Here is a 19,170-nt window from a genome sequence, read left to right on the forward strand (position 1 = left end):
AAATAGCCTCCTTCGCCTGGTGGTGTTACGTCCTCCGTTATGACCTGTGCCCCTCCAAGCCCCGGCGAACCTTTACACCTTTCTGCCACGTTGTCCTCGGCGGTCCGGGGTTTCTAAACACATTCGGAGCTTTTCCATTGTGCTCAACACATACACACTCGACTACCGGAATTATCCCCTTTTCTTCGCGGAGCAAACCAAGGCCGTTAGCGTCACAGCGCCGCCCTCTTCAGGACAGGAAACCACCAAACACCCAAGGCTTCATTTCACTCCCCATGCCAACTGCCACGGCTGGGCCACACTCTTTCTCCTACCCCCTCTCTTCGCCCTGGGGAACCCAAGTTGGTGTGACAAGGGTGTGGCCTTCCAGCGTATCCGTGTTACCGGGAGTTTTACGCGCTTGGGCGCGACTGGCCTGACTTAGCCTGCCGGCCTCGGCCTATGGTTCCGCTACGCTTGGGCAAGTGGGATTGACGTTCCAAGCACGATATGCCCCATCACACTTCCTGTGGTATCTTCCCGCCTTAGCTGCAGATCTCCCGACCTCTAAGAGTTCGCCATCGCCAGGCCGAGTTGCGGTGTGCAGTTCTCCTTCGACTTTCAATGGCTGGCTGGCTATGTCGTGTCTGCCGTGGTCGCGGCCCGGTGGCCATCCGGCGCCTCCAGGCCACCCTTAGAACAGACTCATATCTCCAAAGGCGGTGTGCACAAATGCATCGCCGTTTTATTGGTGTGGCTTCCTGTTGCCCGCCGTTAAGCAAATTTCAATCCGCCCGCTACGGGGAGCTGACGAACCTGCTACATACTCTCGTTCCCCGCGTTTCCACCCAGCACATGACGCCGCGCCCCGGCTCCTCATTCCATCCCGTTTTACAGCTCGGATATGCACCCACAGGTCTTCGTATCATGCCATGATTGCGTCACGGCACGCTATTCTTCCTGGGGATCGACAGCCACCGACAGCTTAGCAAACCAACGAACTTTGCCTTGCCTTGGTGATGTTGTGGGGATGTCAGCTTAGACCCTGGATTCCGCTTCTAACTCTGGCTTGGGTACCAACATCTGGTTGAGAGAGGTCCCGGCCAAGTGGCGGCATCGGGCTAAGGCTTGAAACAAAACCAAGACGGCACTCCGGACACCAAGGAAATTCTGGGCGCAGATGGGTTGCCAATCCGAAGCGCCTCGCCGTTCCAGACAAGAAACAATTAATGGGTCATTGCCAGAGATCATCCTGCCGTTCAGGGTCTCTTCCGGCTCAGCGCTCCATGTCCATGCCAAGTCCCATGTCGTCCAGATGTTCGCAGTGACCTTGTGTGTCTTGGGTCTTGTGTATATGTTCCACAATAGGTGTATGCAGCCCTTGAAAGTTGTTGAGAGCCAAGGTTGCTACACCTGTGTTTGATGTGGTCTGAAACAATGCATTGCTAACAAGACTCGAGGTTATAAAGAACAACCCAGAAGTTAGTAAGTCCTTTCTTGCACCCGGATCAGACGGTGCTGACCATGGAGCAAGTTGTTGAGGTCGTCAGCGAGAGAAGTCAACTACATGCGGGTAGACCTATTCTAAACCATAGGTTTCTTACATACCTGAGTAGTCCCGTTTTCTGTCGGGGCTGGAACGACTCGGAAACATTGGACGATAGTGAGGTGGCCGGTCCTTGTCCCGGAATCCCGATTCGTTGGCGTTGACATTGACATGCGTGCACAAGGTTCCGGGGAAGTAGGAAGAGATGCAAACACCAGCTGCAGTCAGAGTTGGGACGAGATGGTATGGGTTGGCGGGGCCGGTTTCGTTGGATAACCCGTAACCACTGGTGTGATCCCGGGCGTTTGCTTACTGGCAAGACATCTTTTGAGCCCCGAACTTGGCCTCACACCGCAGCGCCCAGGCATGATGAGACCGTCAATGAGTATCTGTGGGTCGCTCCAATGTATAGATGCTGACGTTGAATCTGCACCATCGGCTCTAGTTCTGCTCTTTTGAGGCGCCTAGACCGAGGTCCCTGTTGTCCGGCGAGCCCTTCCTCTTCGATAGTAAGACCGGATGAACACATCTAGCAGCTACATCTCTGCAACACACTTCTGGGAGACATTGCCCACTGTCATATTTCGTATCCAGGTGGAACACCGTTGACTTGTCGTGCCCAAATGTCTTCGCAAAAGTCCGACCACCGGCGCCGGCGCCGCGCAGCCTGTTTAGCCCGGCCGTGAGGTGGGGCACTGAGGGCCATTGCCGGTAGCGCAGTCGGCCGTGCAAGCGTCCGATCAACAACGTGCTTTCGGACAGACATCCTGAGACTCGAGAACCCATAAAGTAGACTTTTGAATGGAAAGGGGAAACGGAACCACCAACATCAGTTCCATGTCTTGGCTAGGTGCGTGAGCGACTCCATAAAGCACACGATCTACTCGGCAAGATTAACTTGTCGATCGGTTCCCCCAAACCGGTCCTATTACGACGGATGAGTGGAAGCTCTATCTCAGACGGCGTAACGGAAAACGGCCCTCAAATGGACCCAAAATTGCTCGAGATTGCTTTCGGATGAATTACATCCAGCCATGTGAATGTGGCGTGTCAGATCTCGTCTGTCTCGACATGAGAGATTCTTGTGCCTGATTGCGGGGACTTGGGCATCTTCTCAACGGCTCGGAAGCGGTTGCTTTCGGTAACCGAACAGGATCCCCGCAGAAACGACTCCCACAGGCTTGGCTCTGGCGATCTGTCTTAACATTGCACCATCGCACGCCACCCTCTGAAACCAACATGCTTACCGTGCGTGCTCAAACTTGCGATTCGAGAGAAAGGGGAATTGGGTGGTAGATACCAAGGACCCATCCAAATGGCAGGGATCAATCGAGACTAGACACTATCGGCGCAGTAGTAAGCCTAGACTGGCAACGTAGCTGCAGATGGACAAGTCGCCGTCGTGTAATTGGACTGGAAACACAGTAGAGTTGGACAGGATATGCATCTTCACGAGAACGGTTTGCCAATTTTTGGACCAGCCTGTTCTGACCACTCATTTCTTCCACCTCGTTCAACATTTCTGCAAGATTTGGGTACATGTCTCTCTTAGAATATGTTTGCCGAGTGCTTTGCAGAACAGGAAGGTGGTTATGGGTTCCCAACCAGGGTTTCTGTTGCCCCGCGTCCAGTGAGAATACATGCAATCCGCTGTCTCCAAAGCATCCGTGGCTTGCCGTCATCTACACGTTCCCAACCCGTCGGCCCACGAGTCGCGCACCGCAGTCGATCCCTCAAACACGAACTGTCTGCGGCATCATTATCGTCGTATCTGAATCCGTCAAAAACAGAACCAGGCAATGGCTGAACCGTCCGATCTCGTCCAAGCTCTTCGCGGCCAATGGGACAGGCACCCCGTCCGGGCCGTCGCCACTCTCTTGTCTCTGATGCTCCTTCTGTACCGGCTAATCGTAACAGTGAGACAATACCGGAGGCTTCGACACTTCAACGGCCCGCCACTGGCGGCCGTATCGAGATTGTGGCTTCTCCGGGCCGTGATCGGGCGCCGTGGCGACCTTGACTTCTACCACGTCAGTCAGAAATACGGTTGGTTCATGATAAGGCACTTTCGCCTTGCTACCTTGTCCTGATATGCGTCACAGCGAACAGCTGCTCATTTTGAGACGCAAGTAGGATCTCTCGCGCGCATCGGCCCCAATGACCTCCTCAACGACGACCCGGAGCTCATGAAGCGCATGCTCGGCGTGCGGAGCGAATACCTCCGTTCGGACTGGTACGATGGCATGCGCTTCAACCCGGCCAAGAACAACGTCTTGTCGTGGAGGGATGAGAACGAACACTTCAAGTTACGGTCTAAAATGGCGGCTGGCGTAAGTCACGGCTACTTCCACTACTCGCCCATGTCGTCTCACACCTTGCTCAACATACACAACGCGTCTGACACCACGTAGTACTCTGGCCGTGAAGTAGCAAATCTCGAACAAAAGATCGACGACAACTTGCTACGGCTTTTCAAACTCATTGACGGCTACATTGATGGGGGCAAGCCCTTCGACTTTGGCCGCAAGGCACAGTTTTTCACCTTGGACGTCATCTCGGACCTTGCTTTTGGCAGGCCGTTCCGCTTCTTGGAAACCGACTCAGATGTGTACGAGTACATCAAGACGACGGAGGACAGTCTGCCAATGTTTATGGTGACAACTGTGTTCCCTTGGATTATTGGCCTGTTCGCGTCGCCCCTATTCAGGTCACTGCTACCGTCGGAGAAGGACCCGCTGGGGTTTGGGAAGGTGATGGGGTGAGATGCTTTTTGTTGACCTTGGTGCAGTCTAGTACTGAGGAGGGCTTTTCGGCTGACGCTTGAATTCAGGATTGCCAAGCAGGTTGCTGCTGAACGCTTCGGGCCTGATAAGAAGGTCCAGAGGGACATGTTGGGTTCATTTGTTGCGCACGGCTTAACACAAGAGGAAGCCGAATCCGAGATTCTCCTCCAGATGTAAGGCTACCGCTTCTCCTAGTGTCCAAGCGAGGATGCCCGACTTACCTTCATTCTAGCGTCGCCGGCTCCGACACCGTAGCAACCGCGATCCGCGCCACCACTCTCTTCGTAACCACCAACCCGCGCGTCCATGCTAGACTCCTTGCTGAGATATCCTCGGCCGCATCTTCGACCCACCGCCCATGATCGCCAACGCAGAGGCCCGCAACCTGCCTTACTTGCAAGCCGTCATCAAGGAGGGGCTCCGCATATTCCCGCCCGTAGCAGGGATCATGGCGAAAGAGGCACCGGCGGCCGGGGACACGTGGAAGGGGCAGTTCATCCCTGGCGGGACCCGTATCGGCTGGTCCGTTTGGTCCATGTTCCGCCGGGAGGACGTCTGGGGCAACGACGCGCAGGAGTTTCGACCGGAGCGCTGGCTGGCCGAGGAGCAGGGCGGTACGACGCCGACAGAGAAGCTGCGTGAGATGGAGTCGACAATCGACTTGGCGTTCAGCTATGGGAAGTACCAGTGTCTCGGGCGGCCCGTGGCGCTGATTGAGCTGAACAAGGTCTTCTTCGAGGTAAGTTATTGCGCGGTTCATCTTGTTGTCCCGAGATCGCTCTAGATGGGTGGGCTATGGTGCTGATGCGAGTCTCGATAGCTACTTCGACGATACGACTTGACCGTCTGCGATCCCCTGAACCCCTGGGAGTCTTTCAATTGCGGTATCCACGCTCAATCAAACTACTGGATCAGGGCCCACCATAAGGAGTAGAATCGAACACCATGGTGTCTTTATAGTCATGTAGCCAGGTGATGGGCGTGCTGTTTCCATGATCGAAACAAGCGGGCGTGCAAGGAATAGCCTCAGTAAGGACTTTATGGACATTCTTGAGTCGTCAGTTCAGTAGATGTTATAGATTGCTCGTCTTCGACACATCCATTATTATTTGGTTGTTAAGGAAGTAGAGGAACACACATTGCAGCGGAGACCCAGGTTGAACCATTGGTATACTCGACTGACACGACAATCCGCCATGATTGGAAAAGGCGGCCATAGGATCCAGCAATCAAGACACGTGAGTGCACATGCGTCTACAACGGTCCAAGGGTGGGCTGGAAGCTTGGGTTTGGCCGGTGGTGATGCATTTCCAGTTGGGTGGCCGTACACATGTCCGTGTGAAGCTCAAATCCCCCCTACATCCGTCGGTCTAATATCTCCTTCCTCGGTACACAATCTAGGCCCCAACTCGGGTTTGGTGATTCAGCTGTAGGAACACGTCGACTTCGGATTAATTAGAGAACGCCGTGCACTTGAAACATGGAATATGGTATGCTCTTTACAACTCTTTGTTTCAGTGTCCCCTATCGACTTGGTCGTTGGCTGGCCATCGAATGGCCGCTGTCATATGTACCAGCGCTCCAAGTGTTTCATTCGCTTCTCTCTTCCAAGCGCTTCCCACCCCGGGTTCCAGGGACACACATGCTCGAGTCATCGACGAGGTCGGAAGTATAACACCCAATTGGCCAGCTCACCATGGTGAACCACCCCCACAGAGCCATGCTATTGGCCGCTCCACGGTCCCCAGAGCTCCAGTCCCTCCCCCGCATCGGCCGGCTCTAGCTCAAATGTCGGCTGTGTCGTGCCTCGGCATCTCTGACCTCATCCCGGCTCCCGCCTTCACCTCCCGTCATTTAAACCTCCAAGTGCCGCGTGCCCCTTTCGAACCGAACTTTTGCAAGCGCGTCGATCACGGTTCATCAGCCCGCTGCACACGAGTCACGTCGATTCGATAAATCGGGGAATTTACCTATTATCACCGCCCAGGCTCAGCTCCGTGCTGTCGTGTTTTCACAATCGCATCTCACCACATCTCACCACATCTCACCACAGCCGCGACATCAGGTGAATCAGTCCACAATGGCCTCATCCGACGAGGACAAGAAGATCGTGCTATACCACTACTCCGCGTCGCCGTACGCGAGGCGGATCGTGTGGTACCTGGCTCTCAGGGGCATCCCGTATGTCCAATGCGTAGGTCCACTGCTCTGTCTTGGTCACTCCCGAGCTGTGCGCTCACACGACATGTCAGATGCAACCGCCCGTCCTCCCCCGCCCAGACGTCGAGAAGCTGGGCATCGTCCACCGCCGCATCCCGATCCTCACCATAGGCCGCGACATCTACTACGACACGCGCCTCATGCTCCGCAAGCTCGAGCAGCTCTACCCTTCGCGCCCACGCCTCGGCGCCGCCGGCCCGGAGCACGTCGCCGTGGAGCGCCTCCTCGAGGCCTTCGTCATCGACGGCGGCGTCTTCTCCAATGCCACCAGCATGCTTCCCGCGAACCTGCCGATGCTCCAGGACCCCAAACGCACCTGGTTCAAGGACCGCGAGGGCTTCTCCGGCCGCAAGCTCACCGTGGAGACGATGCAACGAGCGCGGCCGATGGCCATCCACGAGATCCGCCGCATGATGGAGCTGCTCGAGACGACGCTCCTCGCCGACGGGCGCGACTGGGTCCTTAACACGGACGGGCCCGGGCTGGCGGACATCGAGGCCGTGTGGCTGCCGCACTGGCTTGCGAACATCCCCGGCGCGCTGCCGAAGGAACAAATCTCGGCAGAGAGGTTCCCAAAGGTGTTTGCCTGGATCGAGCGGTTTCAGAAAGCCGCGTCAGCGGCAAAGAAGGTGGCGCCAAAGGTCGCGGCGGTGTCCGGGGACGAGGCGGCAGACATCGTCGCCTCGTCGCCGTACAGCGAGGCCGAGGGCTGGATCGACAGCAATGACGCGCTTGTCGCCGCCGAGGGGCTTGAAGCGGGCGACGAGGTCATCCTCTGGCCCGCCGACACGGGCGCCTCGCACAAGGACACCGGGAAGCTCGTGAGTCTTAACGGGGACGAGGTGGTGATTGGGGTTCAGGGACACAAAGGGCCGGCAAGAGTGCATGCGCCGAGACACGGCTTCCGAGTAGAGAAGCTGGACAAGTTTAAGGAACGCAGAAGTTCCGCCAAGCTGTAGAAGCCCACGGCTGGCCTTTGCGGAATGATGGAGGCCTTGCTAAAAGCGCAGTGGCCATCACGCGGTTTCTTCCCAAACCTCTGGAATGGGACGAAAGACGGGGAGATTCTTCACTCACCGGGCTCGGTGTCACAACGTGCCATAGGGACCCCTCAGCCAGGACACGTGAAAATACCATGGAAGATGATCGGGAACTGCCCATCGAGAATTTAGAGCCCATCTGAGCTGGGATAGAGGGCTAGGAATGTGATCGTCTACGTCGCACAAGACTTCTCGGAACGCAACCGGCGACACGTTGCGAGGGATCTTCATGAGATATGCCGCAGTTTGTGAATGGTCCGATACGATTGTACAGTTTCCCCATCGTGTCTACTAAACGAAAAGCTGTTTTCAGATTTAATACTTCGTCGTACACTGTAAGCCGAGTAGCCGGGTTTCAACCGTTGACTACTTATTGCCGAAGGCATAACATACTGATGCACAACGTATATGATGCTGGCAAGCAATGGGTCAAGTAGTTGAAACCCGAATTGATAGCGTAGTGTGGAGGAGATCATCCGTACCACAAACGAGATGTGGATGACAGCTCCTGCTTCCGGCTTCAGCACCTTCCGCTATCGAATAGGATGTAAGTCCAAGAGTAGTAACATGGAACAACCTTCTGGGTATCGTCAACCATGGACCGGTATGGTCTCCCTCGCGCCCTACTCAATCTGGGTACTAGGACCGCCGTTGAAGGAGATGGTGTGCTGTAGGATGCTACAGTATGAGCCAGATCGATGGGGCTAGCCACCTGCGATAAGCATAACTAGGGTTGGAGCTCAGTGGTGTGCGTAGGGAAGCAATAGAGTCGATCGGATCAGAGGATGCACAGGCACAGGAAATGCGTCGATGCCGGGAGGATTGGTCGCGACTGGGCCCATCGACGATGCTGAGCTGAAGACGATCGGACGAGATACTCCGCCAGGGAACCGGCGTGAGTTGAGGCTTAACCAGACGCTCGTGGCGTCGACCCGAGGGAATGGGCAGTGGAGACGATACGCTAGCTAGACAGAACGATAGGCCAAAGCTGGAGAGGCCAAAATTCTCCTCCAGTTATTCAGCGTGTTTCTTGCAAAACGCGTGACATGGACGTGCTTCGGGATGCGAATTCCCATCTGACATTCTTGGTCAGCAAGATCGAAATCGATCCTCAAGCAGGTAAATCGACGACAATCAGCGTGCCGAGTCAGAGCTTTGGATGAAGTGCTTATCAGACGTGCCGTCACTTTCACTTAATAATCAGCATTTCTTCGTCATTGTCCCATCAGTGTCTCTGCTGAGGCTTGGAAAACCGATTGTTTGTCCCAACTCGAGTCCGTAAAAAAAAGTGAATAGGCCAAGTCGCTGTAACGCGCCGACGGGGGTGTACGGTTGAGATGGGACGGCCAGACGGCCGTACAGTGCGTCGCGACGCGATGCAAAATGCAAAGTTTGAGCACAGTGCGTGTGCCCCAGTGGTGCGGGAATAGAGGAGCAGAGGCTGCAGGCCGCAGGGATTATACTCCGGGTCTAGTGCGTCATAATTTGGTAACTGACTTGCCGACAAGGTCCTTCTCCTCCGGAGATACGTACCGTTTCCTCAGCCTGGGACCGCTATTGTTAATTCGCGAAACGCAGAACACCCCAACCAAGCACACCACGCCTGGAATGCGTGGGAGTGGGAGCAAGCGGTCGTCTCGAAGCGGACCTGTGGGTCCTCCATTGTTGGGCTTTCAGAGGTCCGGAGGACGCTGAGTGTCGAATATTTGCTGTCGGTTGCCGTTATGGACTGGGTCCTGTTAAGATCGCAGCCCACCGTCGAGGAAGTCAGTCCTGGGACGCAGGCGAGGAGACCGTCAACTTTTGGGTTTGTCCACTGTTTGGATTCGCGTTGCCCTACCACACCTTGCGAGATGCGTCGCCGAACGTGCCGGGCGACAAGTGTGGGCGGCAGCGTTGGACTCTCTGGGCTTATGGGGTGACAAAGATATCCCATTCGCCGATAGTTCAACGATATACAGCTACGTCATCTCCAATGACGCCACCGATGCAACACACAAAGCTGAAAAGCACTAGGACAGTGCGTGCCTCTGGGAGGGATTGGCTAAAGACGTGGTGGCCCTTGAGCGCGCGCAATTGGGAACCCCTTCAAGAACTTTATCAGTCGTCCTCGTCTCAAGCCTAAAACAGACTGTTTTTTGCAAGACCGTGACGTAATGGGAGTCTGGAAGGAGAGGAACCCAACAACTGCTGTGACAAGCCTGCCGCCTTCAACTGGTCAGTACAGGTCTCGGTTAGAGGAACGTTGTCACTGAATGGGCATCAGTAAACAACGCTGCCAAAGGTCCAGCGAATACCAGTCGGCGGGTCGCTTGCCAAAGGGTGCGAGAAGGGGAAACGGCATCGTCGTTCCCGTCTGCGTTTCTGTCTCTGTCTGGGCCTCGGAACGGATTCGATGGACGTGGCCCGACGTGTGCTAGTGTTGTGACGCAATTTGTTGGAATCATTCATAGTCGCCAGTCGGAGGGCAGGGACTAGGTGCCGGGCCCTCCCTGGCCAATCCGCAGCGCTACGCAGCACCTCATTGGTGGATGACGACTGTAATTTGCCACTCCGATTGTCAGTCGCGTTGAATCCCTCCATGCCGGCCCACCCACGCTCGCTGTCGTCGGCCAACTGGGTCGAGGAGGTGCGGCTTAGAAATCGACGGTGAGCGGCTGCCGTCGAAGGTATGGTGGTCTAAAGATGGAGCGAGATAGTCTGACACGATCTGGTTTCGCGTGTCTTGTCGGATGCGGTCGAGCCTGGATGGTTAACATTCGTACAGTTGTTGCACGGCTGGGAATCCAGATTGTAATGGAGGAGGGGAAGCCTTATCCCGAAGGAGGAACAAAAGTGTCGATCACTTCACCGTAACGTTTGGTCGAGGGCCAGATTCCTACGGGCGACCTGACGGCCGCATGGTTAGACACCTGGCACGGCACACGGTGCGGGTGGTTCGATGGCGCTGGCTGGTCTAGAACTTGCGAGAGACAAGGCAGGGCGGTGCGAAGTGCTGGGTCGAAGAAGTCGTAGCTCTGATGTGATGGGTTGGAGATTCCCACCAGCGAGTGGGCGAGACTGGATGTTTGTATGAATGCGAGAGCTACAAGTGCGGCTCGGCGGGCGATTATGAAGGAGTAGGCACAGTGGATTCCGGTCAGGCCAGCCGTCTGCCTCCGCACCGGGAAAGCAGAAGGAAAAGGGTAAAAGAGGGCAAAACGCCAAAATGAGAAAAAAGCCGGCGGGCGAGTTGCGATGATTGCGACAGGAAGGAAAGTGATGCAATCAATGCAGGGGTTGGGGAGTCTTTGAGGGGTGGGGCCGCCGGATGGGGAACGTGCAGCCACAGTAGAAAACGTTGGCTACAGACACTGGCTGTGTGGTGCATAACGGGGGGGTGTACGGACCCCCTGGACTTGCATCTTCACATTCCTGACCACACAGCGGCTGCTTCCACCTTGTTTGGGCCATGGCTGAATGGCTGGGAGTGGTCAGCACGCGTACAGTGTGACACTGGGCATCGGTCGATATGCTCCTAGCAGGCACCCGTCTGGTTCGTGTTCTAGTTCTGTACAGTGTTGCGGACATGTTGGACTGCGACAAATGGGTTGCGTGAGGAGGGAGAGAAGCACTGTGGAAGGGGGCATAGAAGCTGCCGAGCGCGCGAAGAGCAAAACTCATCATCTGCCACGGCCGATCCAAGACGTCTAGACCCCCAGGGTAGCGATGGGCCCGAGGCATTACAACGTAACGGTCTGGACAGTTTCTCTCAGCTGATAAATCAAGATAAGGCGAAAGGCGGGAGGCGAATTCGCACAGGTGAGGTAGGCGTAGATGGGGGCAAGAAAGCCTGACTGAACGAGATGGTGCGCGCCTTCGGCAGACTGCTTACCGTCCTTCGCTTGAAGCAACGAGATGAGACGGAGCTTGATGATGGTGTACCTACGTCTTACCCTTCGCTGATGCCAGGGCAGTGGACGGAGTTGGGCCCAGGACGTTGGCATATGGGGAAAAGGAGCACATGGGGGTTTACGCGTGAAAGTGTGTGGGCAACGTGACCTGGTCGGAGAGAGAACCAAAAAGCCTTGACGGAGAGGCAGTCAAACACATCCAAGGCGAGGCTGGACTGGACTAGACTGGACGGCGTTTGCGAAGATACCAATGTAGGAGCGATACGTAGTCGTCGTTCCGTAGAGGTACGATGGGTAGGTGTGTGGGGAAGCCTATACCCCATTCGTAAGCCGTTCTTGAGTGACCGGGGTCGGTTGCCGTACAGTGCGTAAGACTGACCCACATATATCCCAGCGTTTCTCGCAGAACGGGGAAGGAGCAGAAAGCAGGAAGCAGCAGAAGCGCAATAGCACAGGAACAAGTTGACGAGACTGGACCAGGACGGGGGCGTTATTGGAAAAGGATGGGCGTGGATGGACATGGACATGGACATGGACGTGGGCGTCCTGGTGTCAGAGTGTGCGCCGCTGCCCACCCATTTTCTTTTCTCTCGTGCGCCCTCGCCCTTTTTTTTTATTTTTTAAAATCAACCACCGCGCAACGTCATACTTGACCTGTGACGTCTGCCGTTTTTTTCACCCAACCTACTCTCACTTTCGATACTCGCTCTGCACCCCCCCGATCTTAGCACGTCCCCGGGTACGCATCCAGAGAGGCCACAACTACGCAATACGTCTATTCTGCTGCGGCCACAGCGAGACAACTTTTTCTCCTCACCACGTCGTCGATCTTCGAAAGTTTCTCCATTCCCGTGCCGCTTCCAATTCAGAGGAGCGCTGCAATAGCGTAGCTGCTGCCTCTGACTGACTAACCAATCTTGCTTTGCCGTTGCCGTCGCTGCTTTGCCTGTCTCTCCCAAGTTGCGCAGCAGGATCGGGTTTCCCTCTCCCCTTCTTCGCTTCCACCCAGACCTCTAAGCTCTCCCGCTGCGTGTTGTCCTCCTCTGACCTCATCTGGCTTTTTTCACCACCACCATACATCATCCCTACCCTGCTACCGTCACCTTTTGCCTTCGGCGCCCACCCCACAAACGTCAACAACCCTCTTTCCCCCTAGTATAATACATCATCGTCGTCATCATGGGGACTTCACCGAATGCTGCCTCTACCAGGGGTGATACCAAGTCACCCAAACAGTCCAACAATGCCACTCCGCCACGCCAAGGTACGTTCGATCCCTTTTGCATCGTGATACTTTGTCGTTCTCTCACCGAAGACATCATCGTCGTTGCCCTCCTCTTCCCTGTCCATTCGCTCATAGCTCTGCAGATTCCATCCCCGAAGTGAAGCAACCCGACCCGAGCTTGAAGCCCGATGCTGACGGCGCGAAACCTCTCGGTCCCCCTCCTCGACCTGGACAAGCCACTGGAAACACTCCCGATTACTTCGGCGGCGGAGCCGCTGGATCTCTCAGTCTGGAGCCCAATCCCTTTGAGCAGTCTTTCGGCGGAGGCGCGCCAGAGACACCCGGTGGTACCAAGTTGCCATCCGTTGCTGCTCTGACTTCGCCCTCTTCGCTGCTTCCCGGCAGCGGCGCAACTCCGTTCAACTGGGGAGGTGGTTCTTTGCGAACTGGTCCTCTAAGCCCGGCCATGTTGTCGGGTCCGACGAGCGATTACTTTAGCGACACGCATCACCTTCGAGGCGGATTCCCGACCCCGAACGAGTCTTCACTGAGGACTGGCTTGACCCCAGGTGGCAGCGGATCTATGTTCCCTGCCCCGAGCCCCAACTCTCAGCAACTGTTTGCCCAGCTCGCCAGTGGCGGTGCCACACCTAGCACGATTGATTTCCACCGCACTGCTTTGAGTGCTGCTGCGAAGCGTGAAACCCAGAACCAGAACCAAAACCAGAACCAGCAACAGCCACCCGTTACGTCGCAACCCCAGGATATTCCCAACGGCGCACCTGCTGTGAAGACCGAAGCAAAGCAATTCGACCCGCACGATAACGACGCGGCAAACGGCCTATTTATGCTTGCCCAGGGTAGAAACGGCGCCCAGGCTCCCTCATACGCGACGACAACGCAGTCTCAGTCACAGTCACACTCCGCTCCTGCCCCCACACAGGGTATCGATACGTCTCCTCAGATGAGCGTGAACGGCGCCGGCTCAGTAGGCGCTGGATCTTCAGTTCGAGGTGTTAGCGAAGGCGGAAGCGCCATGTCAGACGAGAGTGAGCAGGCCCGCCCCTCAGCCAGGGGTAAGGGTAAGCGGAATTCTACTGGAGGCGGTTCGACGAACGGTCGTCGGAAGGCTGAGGAGCCCCCAGCCAAGGGCCCCCTAGCAAGAAGTCCAAGCCGAACAACGCACCCCCTCCCGACATGAACGGCGATGATAGCCACTCCGACGACGATGATATGAAGCATGAGAACGGAGAAGGCGGTTCTAAGTCCAAGATGACAGATGAAGAGAAGCGCAAGAACTTTTTGGAGCGTAACAGGTGAGCTACAAGACCATTGCCATCATGTCACTATACATCACTAACCACATCAAACAGAGTTGCTGCCCTGAAATGTCGACAGCGTAAGAAGCAATGGCTGGCTAATCTCCAGTCAAAGGTTGAGCTGTTCAGTAGTGAGAATGATGCTCTCACAGCTCAGATTACGCAGTTGAGGGAGGAGGTTGTTAACCTCAAGACATTACTCCTCGCCCACAAGGACTGTCCTGTCACGCAGCAACAGGGCCTTCACGGTGCTTTTATGCAACAGGCGATGGAACCCTTCAACCCACAGATGAACCCGTACGGCATGGCCGCTCCTATTCCGAACCAGCAGGTGCTTGCGGCAGGACAGGGTGTGCAGCGGCGCTTTTCATAAAGCTACGAAGCGTCGTATGGTTACATCTTTTAACCCCGAGGAGATCGAGGAAGTTGAGACCTCGTCCTACCCATGAGCAACTAGCAGCGATTACCGCGCTTAGCTTGTGCTCAGCCAACGCCGAGATGACGATTTTACGCTGTTTCTTTCCTGGCTCGGCCTTGACTTGCGGTTCAACTGTATCATTTTTTATACGACACACCTGCTCCATCATCACATTGCTTCTCGTACTTGCTCATGGGGCTAGTTGAGGTTGGGCTGTACAGTAACGGGAGCAGTCCTCCTCGGGCTGGAGGAAGGTCGGCGGGCGTCATTGGCTTGGCTTGCCGGTATTGCATTCACCCTTCATTGAAAGGTGTGGGATGCAAGGCATATACATCAAAAGGAGTTTACGGTTTGGCAGTTGTTTACTGAAATGCGGGAGGCGTCGAGGGGTGGGAGCCGGAAATACGCCGTCTTCCGCCGGTTTGGCTGATTTGACTTTTGTTTTGAACGTAGCAATGGTAACAATAGCTGCATGACTGGCAATGCCTTGAAATCAAATACTTCACATAATACGCTTGCCTGTATTTGCCTGCAGAAGAAGCTTATATTTGCTGCTCATAATTATCGTCTTAAGTAGAGAAGTAGGTGTTTAGATAGCATCACGCAAGGGCTTGCACGTTACCGGATCTAGTCTTGTAGAACTTTGTGTGATTTGAGCATTTTCATGACATTGCATTAACCTTCCGAGAGCCATAAGGTGATGTCAGTGAGGCGGTCGTGGTTCCGGGATTATGAGTGGCTGATGGAGATTTCCCAAAGTGGCTTAGCGTTACCTCTCGGGTAAATCGACCCTCATGTAAACAACATCGTAGAAGCTGCACCTCACCAGTTTCGCGCCGCCAACTACCCCAGCAGATCAACGCGACACCCACGACAAGACCCCGCCGACCGAATGCCCAGCGATTTCCCATTTACCACGACAGCACCGAGTTTTCTGCTGCCCGTACGTCCATTGCGCGCCGATTGACGCGATTTCGTTGTTTCGGAGCGCGACTTGACGTTTCCCCATTTCTCAGCGCCGGCTTCTACGTCTCGACCACATGCTCTCTGTGACGCGCCATCCATGACGACCGTCATTCGAACCCGTCATCCGCTGCAAGTCATTAGCATGAGCAACGAGCAGCCTGAACGAAGGAAAAGCAAGCGCCTGGCGGGTAAGTTCGAGGAGCGTGGGCATGAAGCGGGGATGCTAACGATGCGCGCAGCAACGTCGGTATATGACGAGCAAGATGGCGACTTTCACTTCACGCGCGGCTCGAAATCGAAGCGAGTCAAGAACGCAGATTCCGAGCCAGAGCCCGAACCAGAACCGGAGCCCGCACCGGTGGCCGCGAAGAAGTCGGGAAGAGGAAGGCCCGCGAAGGGACGCGCTTCAGCGGCTGCGAAGGCACCCGAGCCAACATCATCAGTAACTGCACCAAGAGCGGCGACTTCATCGAAACCACGAACGCGACGAACAGCGAGTCTGCAACCGGTAGAGGAGGATGAGCCAGAATTGATTGCGCCGAAGCGGACGACGCGCCGAAGCACGCGCAACTCGACGGGAAAGGCCGAGAAGGCGGATAAGGAAAAGCCGGTCAGCAGACCAGCGCCAGTACCGGAAGAAGATCACAATGATGAGGAAACCGCGACACCAATGGAGGTAGAGAGGCGACTGACGCCTTGCGTCATGGAAGGGCCAGTCGAGTCGGCGAAAATAACTCTCCCTGTCAGCGATACGCCTGTTATCAATCGCAACAAGGAGATGCGGAAAAAGGGAGGCGGTAATAGGCGGAGCAGTACGGGTATGCGTGGCAGGAGAGCAAGCTCTCTGATTGAGAGCGGGCACAACGCAATTCCGCATCGGGAGGTCGAAACCGCGGAATTCTACAAGCATATCGAGTCTGAAGGCCTCATGGAACCGAGGCGGATGAAGCAGCTGTTAACCTGGTGCGGCGAACGAGCACTGCTGGAAAAGCCACCACATGGGCAAACGGATTCTAATACAGTGCTGGGTGGTAAGTTTCGGCATGAATTCTGTAAAACCCTTCAGCCGCTAATTTGGTACAGCACGCTACATCCAGGAGCAACTACTGAAAGACTTTTCGACGAAGTCAGAATTTTCAGACTGGTTCAGTCGAGAAGAGGGGCCAAAGCGGCCCGTGGTATACAAACCAAACCCACGCAACATCGAGCACCAACAGAAGATTGAGCAACTAGAACAGAAAGTCAAGAGGTATGGTGGAGCCATATTCAGTAACTCGCAGGGGCTCCATACTAACGAGACACAGACTGAAAGAAGAAAAGAAGAAGTGGCTGGCGCTGAAGAAATCACGCACAGAAGTCCCACCGTTATTTCCCGAACCAGATACAGCACAAACAGCAATGGCAGATGCATCAGTACTTGATCCGAAAGAAGCAGAAATGCTGAGCTGGCTCACCAACCCGGCGTCCTCCTTCGATAACCTACGCGCCAAGACGCTCTCCCGCCTGCAAAACACGCAGTCAACGCTGGAGTTTAAGGTGGACCAGCTCGCAGACGGCATACACAAGCTCTTGCAACGAGTCGACACGGCAGGCCGAGAGGCGGATAAGGTGCTCTCGCTCAGCGCCGCACGGCTCAAGGAGCGAGAGACGAAGGAAAAGGCCAATGCGGGCACAAAAGAGATGCCCGTTATGGAGGTGCTCCGCAGCCTAGGTAGGATATTGCCAGAGGGCGGGGAGTAAAGAATAATGTACACATGAGCATCCCCCCTTTTTTTTCCCGCTCAAGATCTGCGCAACGCCCTCTCCTTTTGATGAAGATAATGACTGGTATGAGAGTGTGCGGTTGGGAGGGTTAACAATCGTTTTCTTGGTTTTCGCTCTTGTTGGGTTTCCTCAGGACTCGCGAAGTCTTTTTTTGGGAACGGATCGGGCTGGCAAACAAGCACACTCTTGTCTCTTCGGGATTCTTTATTTTTTTTCGCTTGATGCAAGGCATGGATTGGCGCCGAAGGGGTTTCTAGGGAAGATGTGAAGACAGATTGCATCTCGAAGGGAGTTTTCAGTTACCCAATACCCACATTGTCTTTTGCCCGTAGGCAGGAAATATCATCATTCCTGTGTGTATCTCGGATGTTGAACTCGCCACAAGCCTGACTGCCACCATCTGGCGGGACTCATTCGGACAACAACCCCTGCTGGCCTACGATCATCACACTAGGTAATTGAATATAAAGTGAACGGATACTAAACCTCAACAATTGCTGAATGCGTATGGTCATGGTGACAAAATTTGTTCTCCAAAGCGATTTGGCCGGGGGCCTCGTTTACACGAGATACACCTGAGAGGGGCAGAGGTAGGGAGGCATGCAGTGCAACCAAGCTTTCAGCCTAACTACTGCCACCCTAAGTTTCTCCACAACTTCGGTAGGCGCTTCGTAGGCTCAGACGCGATCCGCCTCGGGGAAGAGATCACGTAAGGCTTTGATTATCAATTGCACGATTCAAGCCAGCCTCCGCGTGTGCGTCGAGATCGAACCGTCATACAGTGTCGGAATCGCGAACACGGTACGTACTTACACGGCCCAAGCTGCTTCGAGATCCCAGGGTCCTCTTTATCGATGGCGAACTTCACCAGTTATCGTCTACCTCGGTAACAGGAACCACCACTTCGCCCTATCAAATCTTCCAATTACTCATACAATTCTTCGTCTCTCTCAACACCCCATACGGCAACGTCTCGGACCACGTAGTACGGTAACGAAAGAGAAACCAAAGGGAAACCGAATCACCACAGACACGCTACAGCGAAAAATGTCGACATTAGCCCGCGCCCTCCGCCCGGCTCGCCGCCTCCGAGTCGCTCCGCCGGCCCAGGCCGCACCCCTCGTCGTCCGGAGGTGCTTCGCCGACAAGCCGCCCATCTACACCGAGCCCGCCGTCAACAACGAGCTGGGCGTCGGCGAGTTCGAGGGCATCAAGTTCCGCGTCGAGCCGCTGCGGCGCGTGGGCGAGGACGAGCGGACCATGCGCGCCCGTCTGCTCTGTAAGTTCTCTCGGCCATCTGGTCTCCCCCATCCCCCCGAGAATGCTATTCCGGCAAAAGACTCAGAGGGAGAAGAGGCGACTGACGGAACCCCACCTTGTGTGCGACAGACCAGTCCCGTAAGCGCGGCACCCTCGAATCCGACCTCCTCATGTCGACCTTTGCCAACGAGCACCTCCCGCACATGACAAAGGCCCAGATGCAGCAGTACGACCTGTTCCTCGACGAGAACGACTGGGACATTTACTACTGGGCGACGCAAGAGGAGGCCCCCTCCAACTCGGCCCCGACGCAGAAGCCAGAGACGGACACCCTCGCCTCGGCGACCACCAAGGGCTCCGAGTCCTACCGCCCCGTCGGCGACGGCGCCGCCGCAACCATCGACTCTGGCCGTGCCGCGCCGGCCAAGCCCGCCGAGGACGTCCGCACGCAGCCGCAGCGCGCCGGGGAGTGGGCCAACACCATCGGCACCTTCAAGGCGCAGTACCGCCCCGTCCCGCGCGGTGGCAGGGCAGCGAGGTCCTCGAGATGCTGAGGGCCCACGTGCGCAGCCGCCGTGCGGACGGTACCGTCGGCGTGCATCGCGACGTGCAGGAGCGCAAGGAGGGCGGGCTCGGGTTCATGCCCCCCTGTTTGACGTCGACAAGGCGGGCAACAAGAACTGAAGGGGTGGGGGCGATGATCAGGATGCATGGAGATGGTGCGAGGTCGAACGTATAGAGATGTAAGAGCGAGGCT

The 19,170-nt window shown here is 55.7% G+C and overlaps 5 protein-coding genes across 5 annotated transcripts; all 5 read left to right on the top strand.

Annotated features, from left to right (window-relative positions):
- Nucleotides 1-3,324: 3,324 nt before the first annotated feature.
- Nucleotides 3,325-4,485, top strand: ColSpa_10504 (cytochrome P450 monooxygenase lolP1; the record flags this gene model as incomplete). The annotated part of the gene is made up of 4 exons (XM_049276716.1): nucleotides 3,325-3,555; nucleotides 3,628-3,855; nucleotides 3,937-4,283; nucleotides 4,314-4,485. The coding sequence occupies 4 exons, from the start codon at nucleotides 3,325-3,327 to the stop codon at nucleotides 4,483-4,485; spliced, it is 978 nt and encodes a 325-aa protein (XP_049132673.1).
- A 181-nt stretch (nucleotides 4,486-4,666) lies between these two features.
- Nucleotides 4,667-5,242, top strand: ColSpa_10505 (cytochrome P450 monooxygenase lolP1; the record flags this gene model as incomplete). Its single annotated transcript, XM_049276717.1, has 2 exons — nucleotides 4,667-5,047; nucleotides 5,129-5,242. The coding sequence occupies 2 exons, from the start codon at nucleotides 4,667-4,669 to the stop codon at nucleotides 5,240-5,242; spliced, it is 495 nt and encodes a 164-aa protein (XP_049132674.1).
- Nucleotides 5,243-12,640: 7,398 nt separating this feature from the next.
- ColSpa_10506 (transcription factor atf21) lies at nucleotides 12,641-14,378 on the top strand (the record flags this gene model as incomplete). The annotated part of the gene is made up of 4 exons (XM_049276718.1): nucleotides 12,641-12,725; nucleotides 12,830-13,762; nucleotides 13,837-14,002; nucleotides 14,060-14,378. 4 exons carry the CDS (start codon nucleotides 12,641-12,643, stop codon nucleotides 14,376-14,378), a joined length of 1,503 nt encoding a protein of 500 aa, XP_049132675.1.
- Nucleotides 14,379-15,486: 1,108 nt separating this feature from the next.
- ColSpa_10507 (kinetochore protein mis13) lies at nucleotides 15,487-17,129 on the top strand (the record flags this gene model as incomplete). The annotated part of the gene is made up of 4 exons (XM_049276719.1): nucleotides 15,487-15,577; nucleotides 15,629-16,420; nucleotides 16,473-16,638; nucleotides 16,694-17,129. 4 exons carry the CDS (start codon nucleotides 15,487-15,489, stop codon nucleotides 17,127-17,129), a joined length of 1,485 nt encoding a protein of 494 aa, XP_049132676.1.
- Nucleotides 17,130-18,200: 1,071 nt separating this feature from the next.
- ColSpa_10508 (succinate dehydrogenase assembly factor 3, mitochondrial) lies at nucleotides 18,201-18,967 on the top strand (the record flags this gene model as incomplete). The annotated part of the gene is made up of 2 exons (XM_049276720.1): nucleotides 18,201-18,432; nucleotides 18,543-18,967. 2 exons carry the CDS (start codon nucleotides 18,201-18,203, stop codon nucleotides 18,965-18,967), a joined length of 657 nt encoding a protein of 218 aa, XP_049132677.1.
- Nucleotides 18,968-19,170: the final 203 nt, after the last annotated feature.

The sequence above is a fragment of the Colletotrichum spaethianum genome (assembly GCF_022836535.1).
Source record: "Colletotrichum spaethianum MAFF 239500 DNA, contig36, whole genome shotgun sequence".
NCBI classification, from domain to species: domain Eukaryota; kingdom Fungi; phylum Ascomycota; class Sordariomycetes; order Glomerellales; family Glomerellaceae; genus Colletotrichum; species Colletotrichum spaethianum.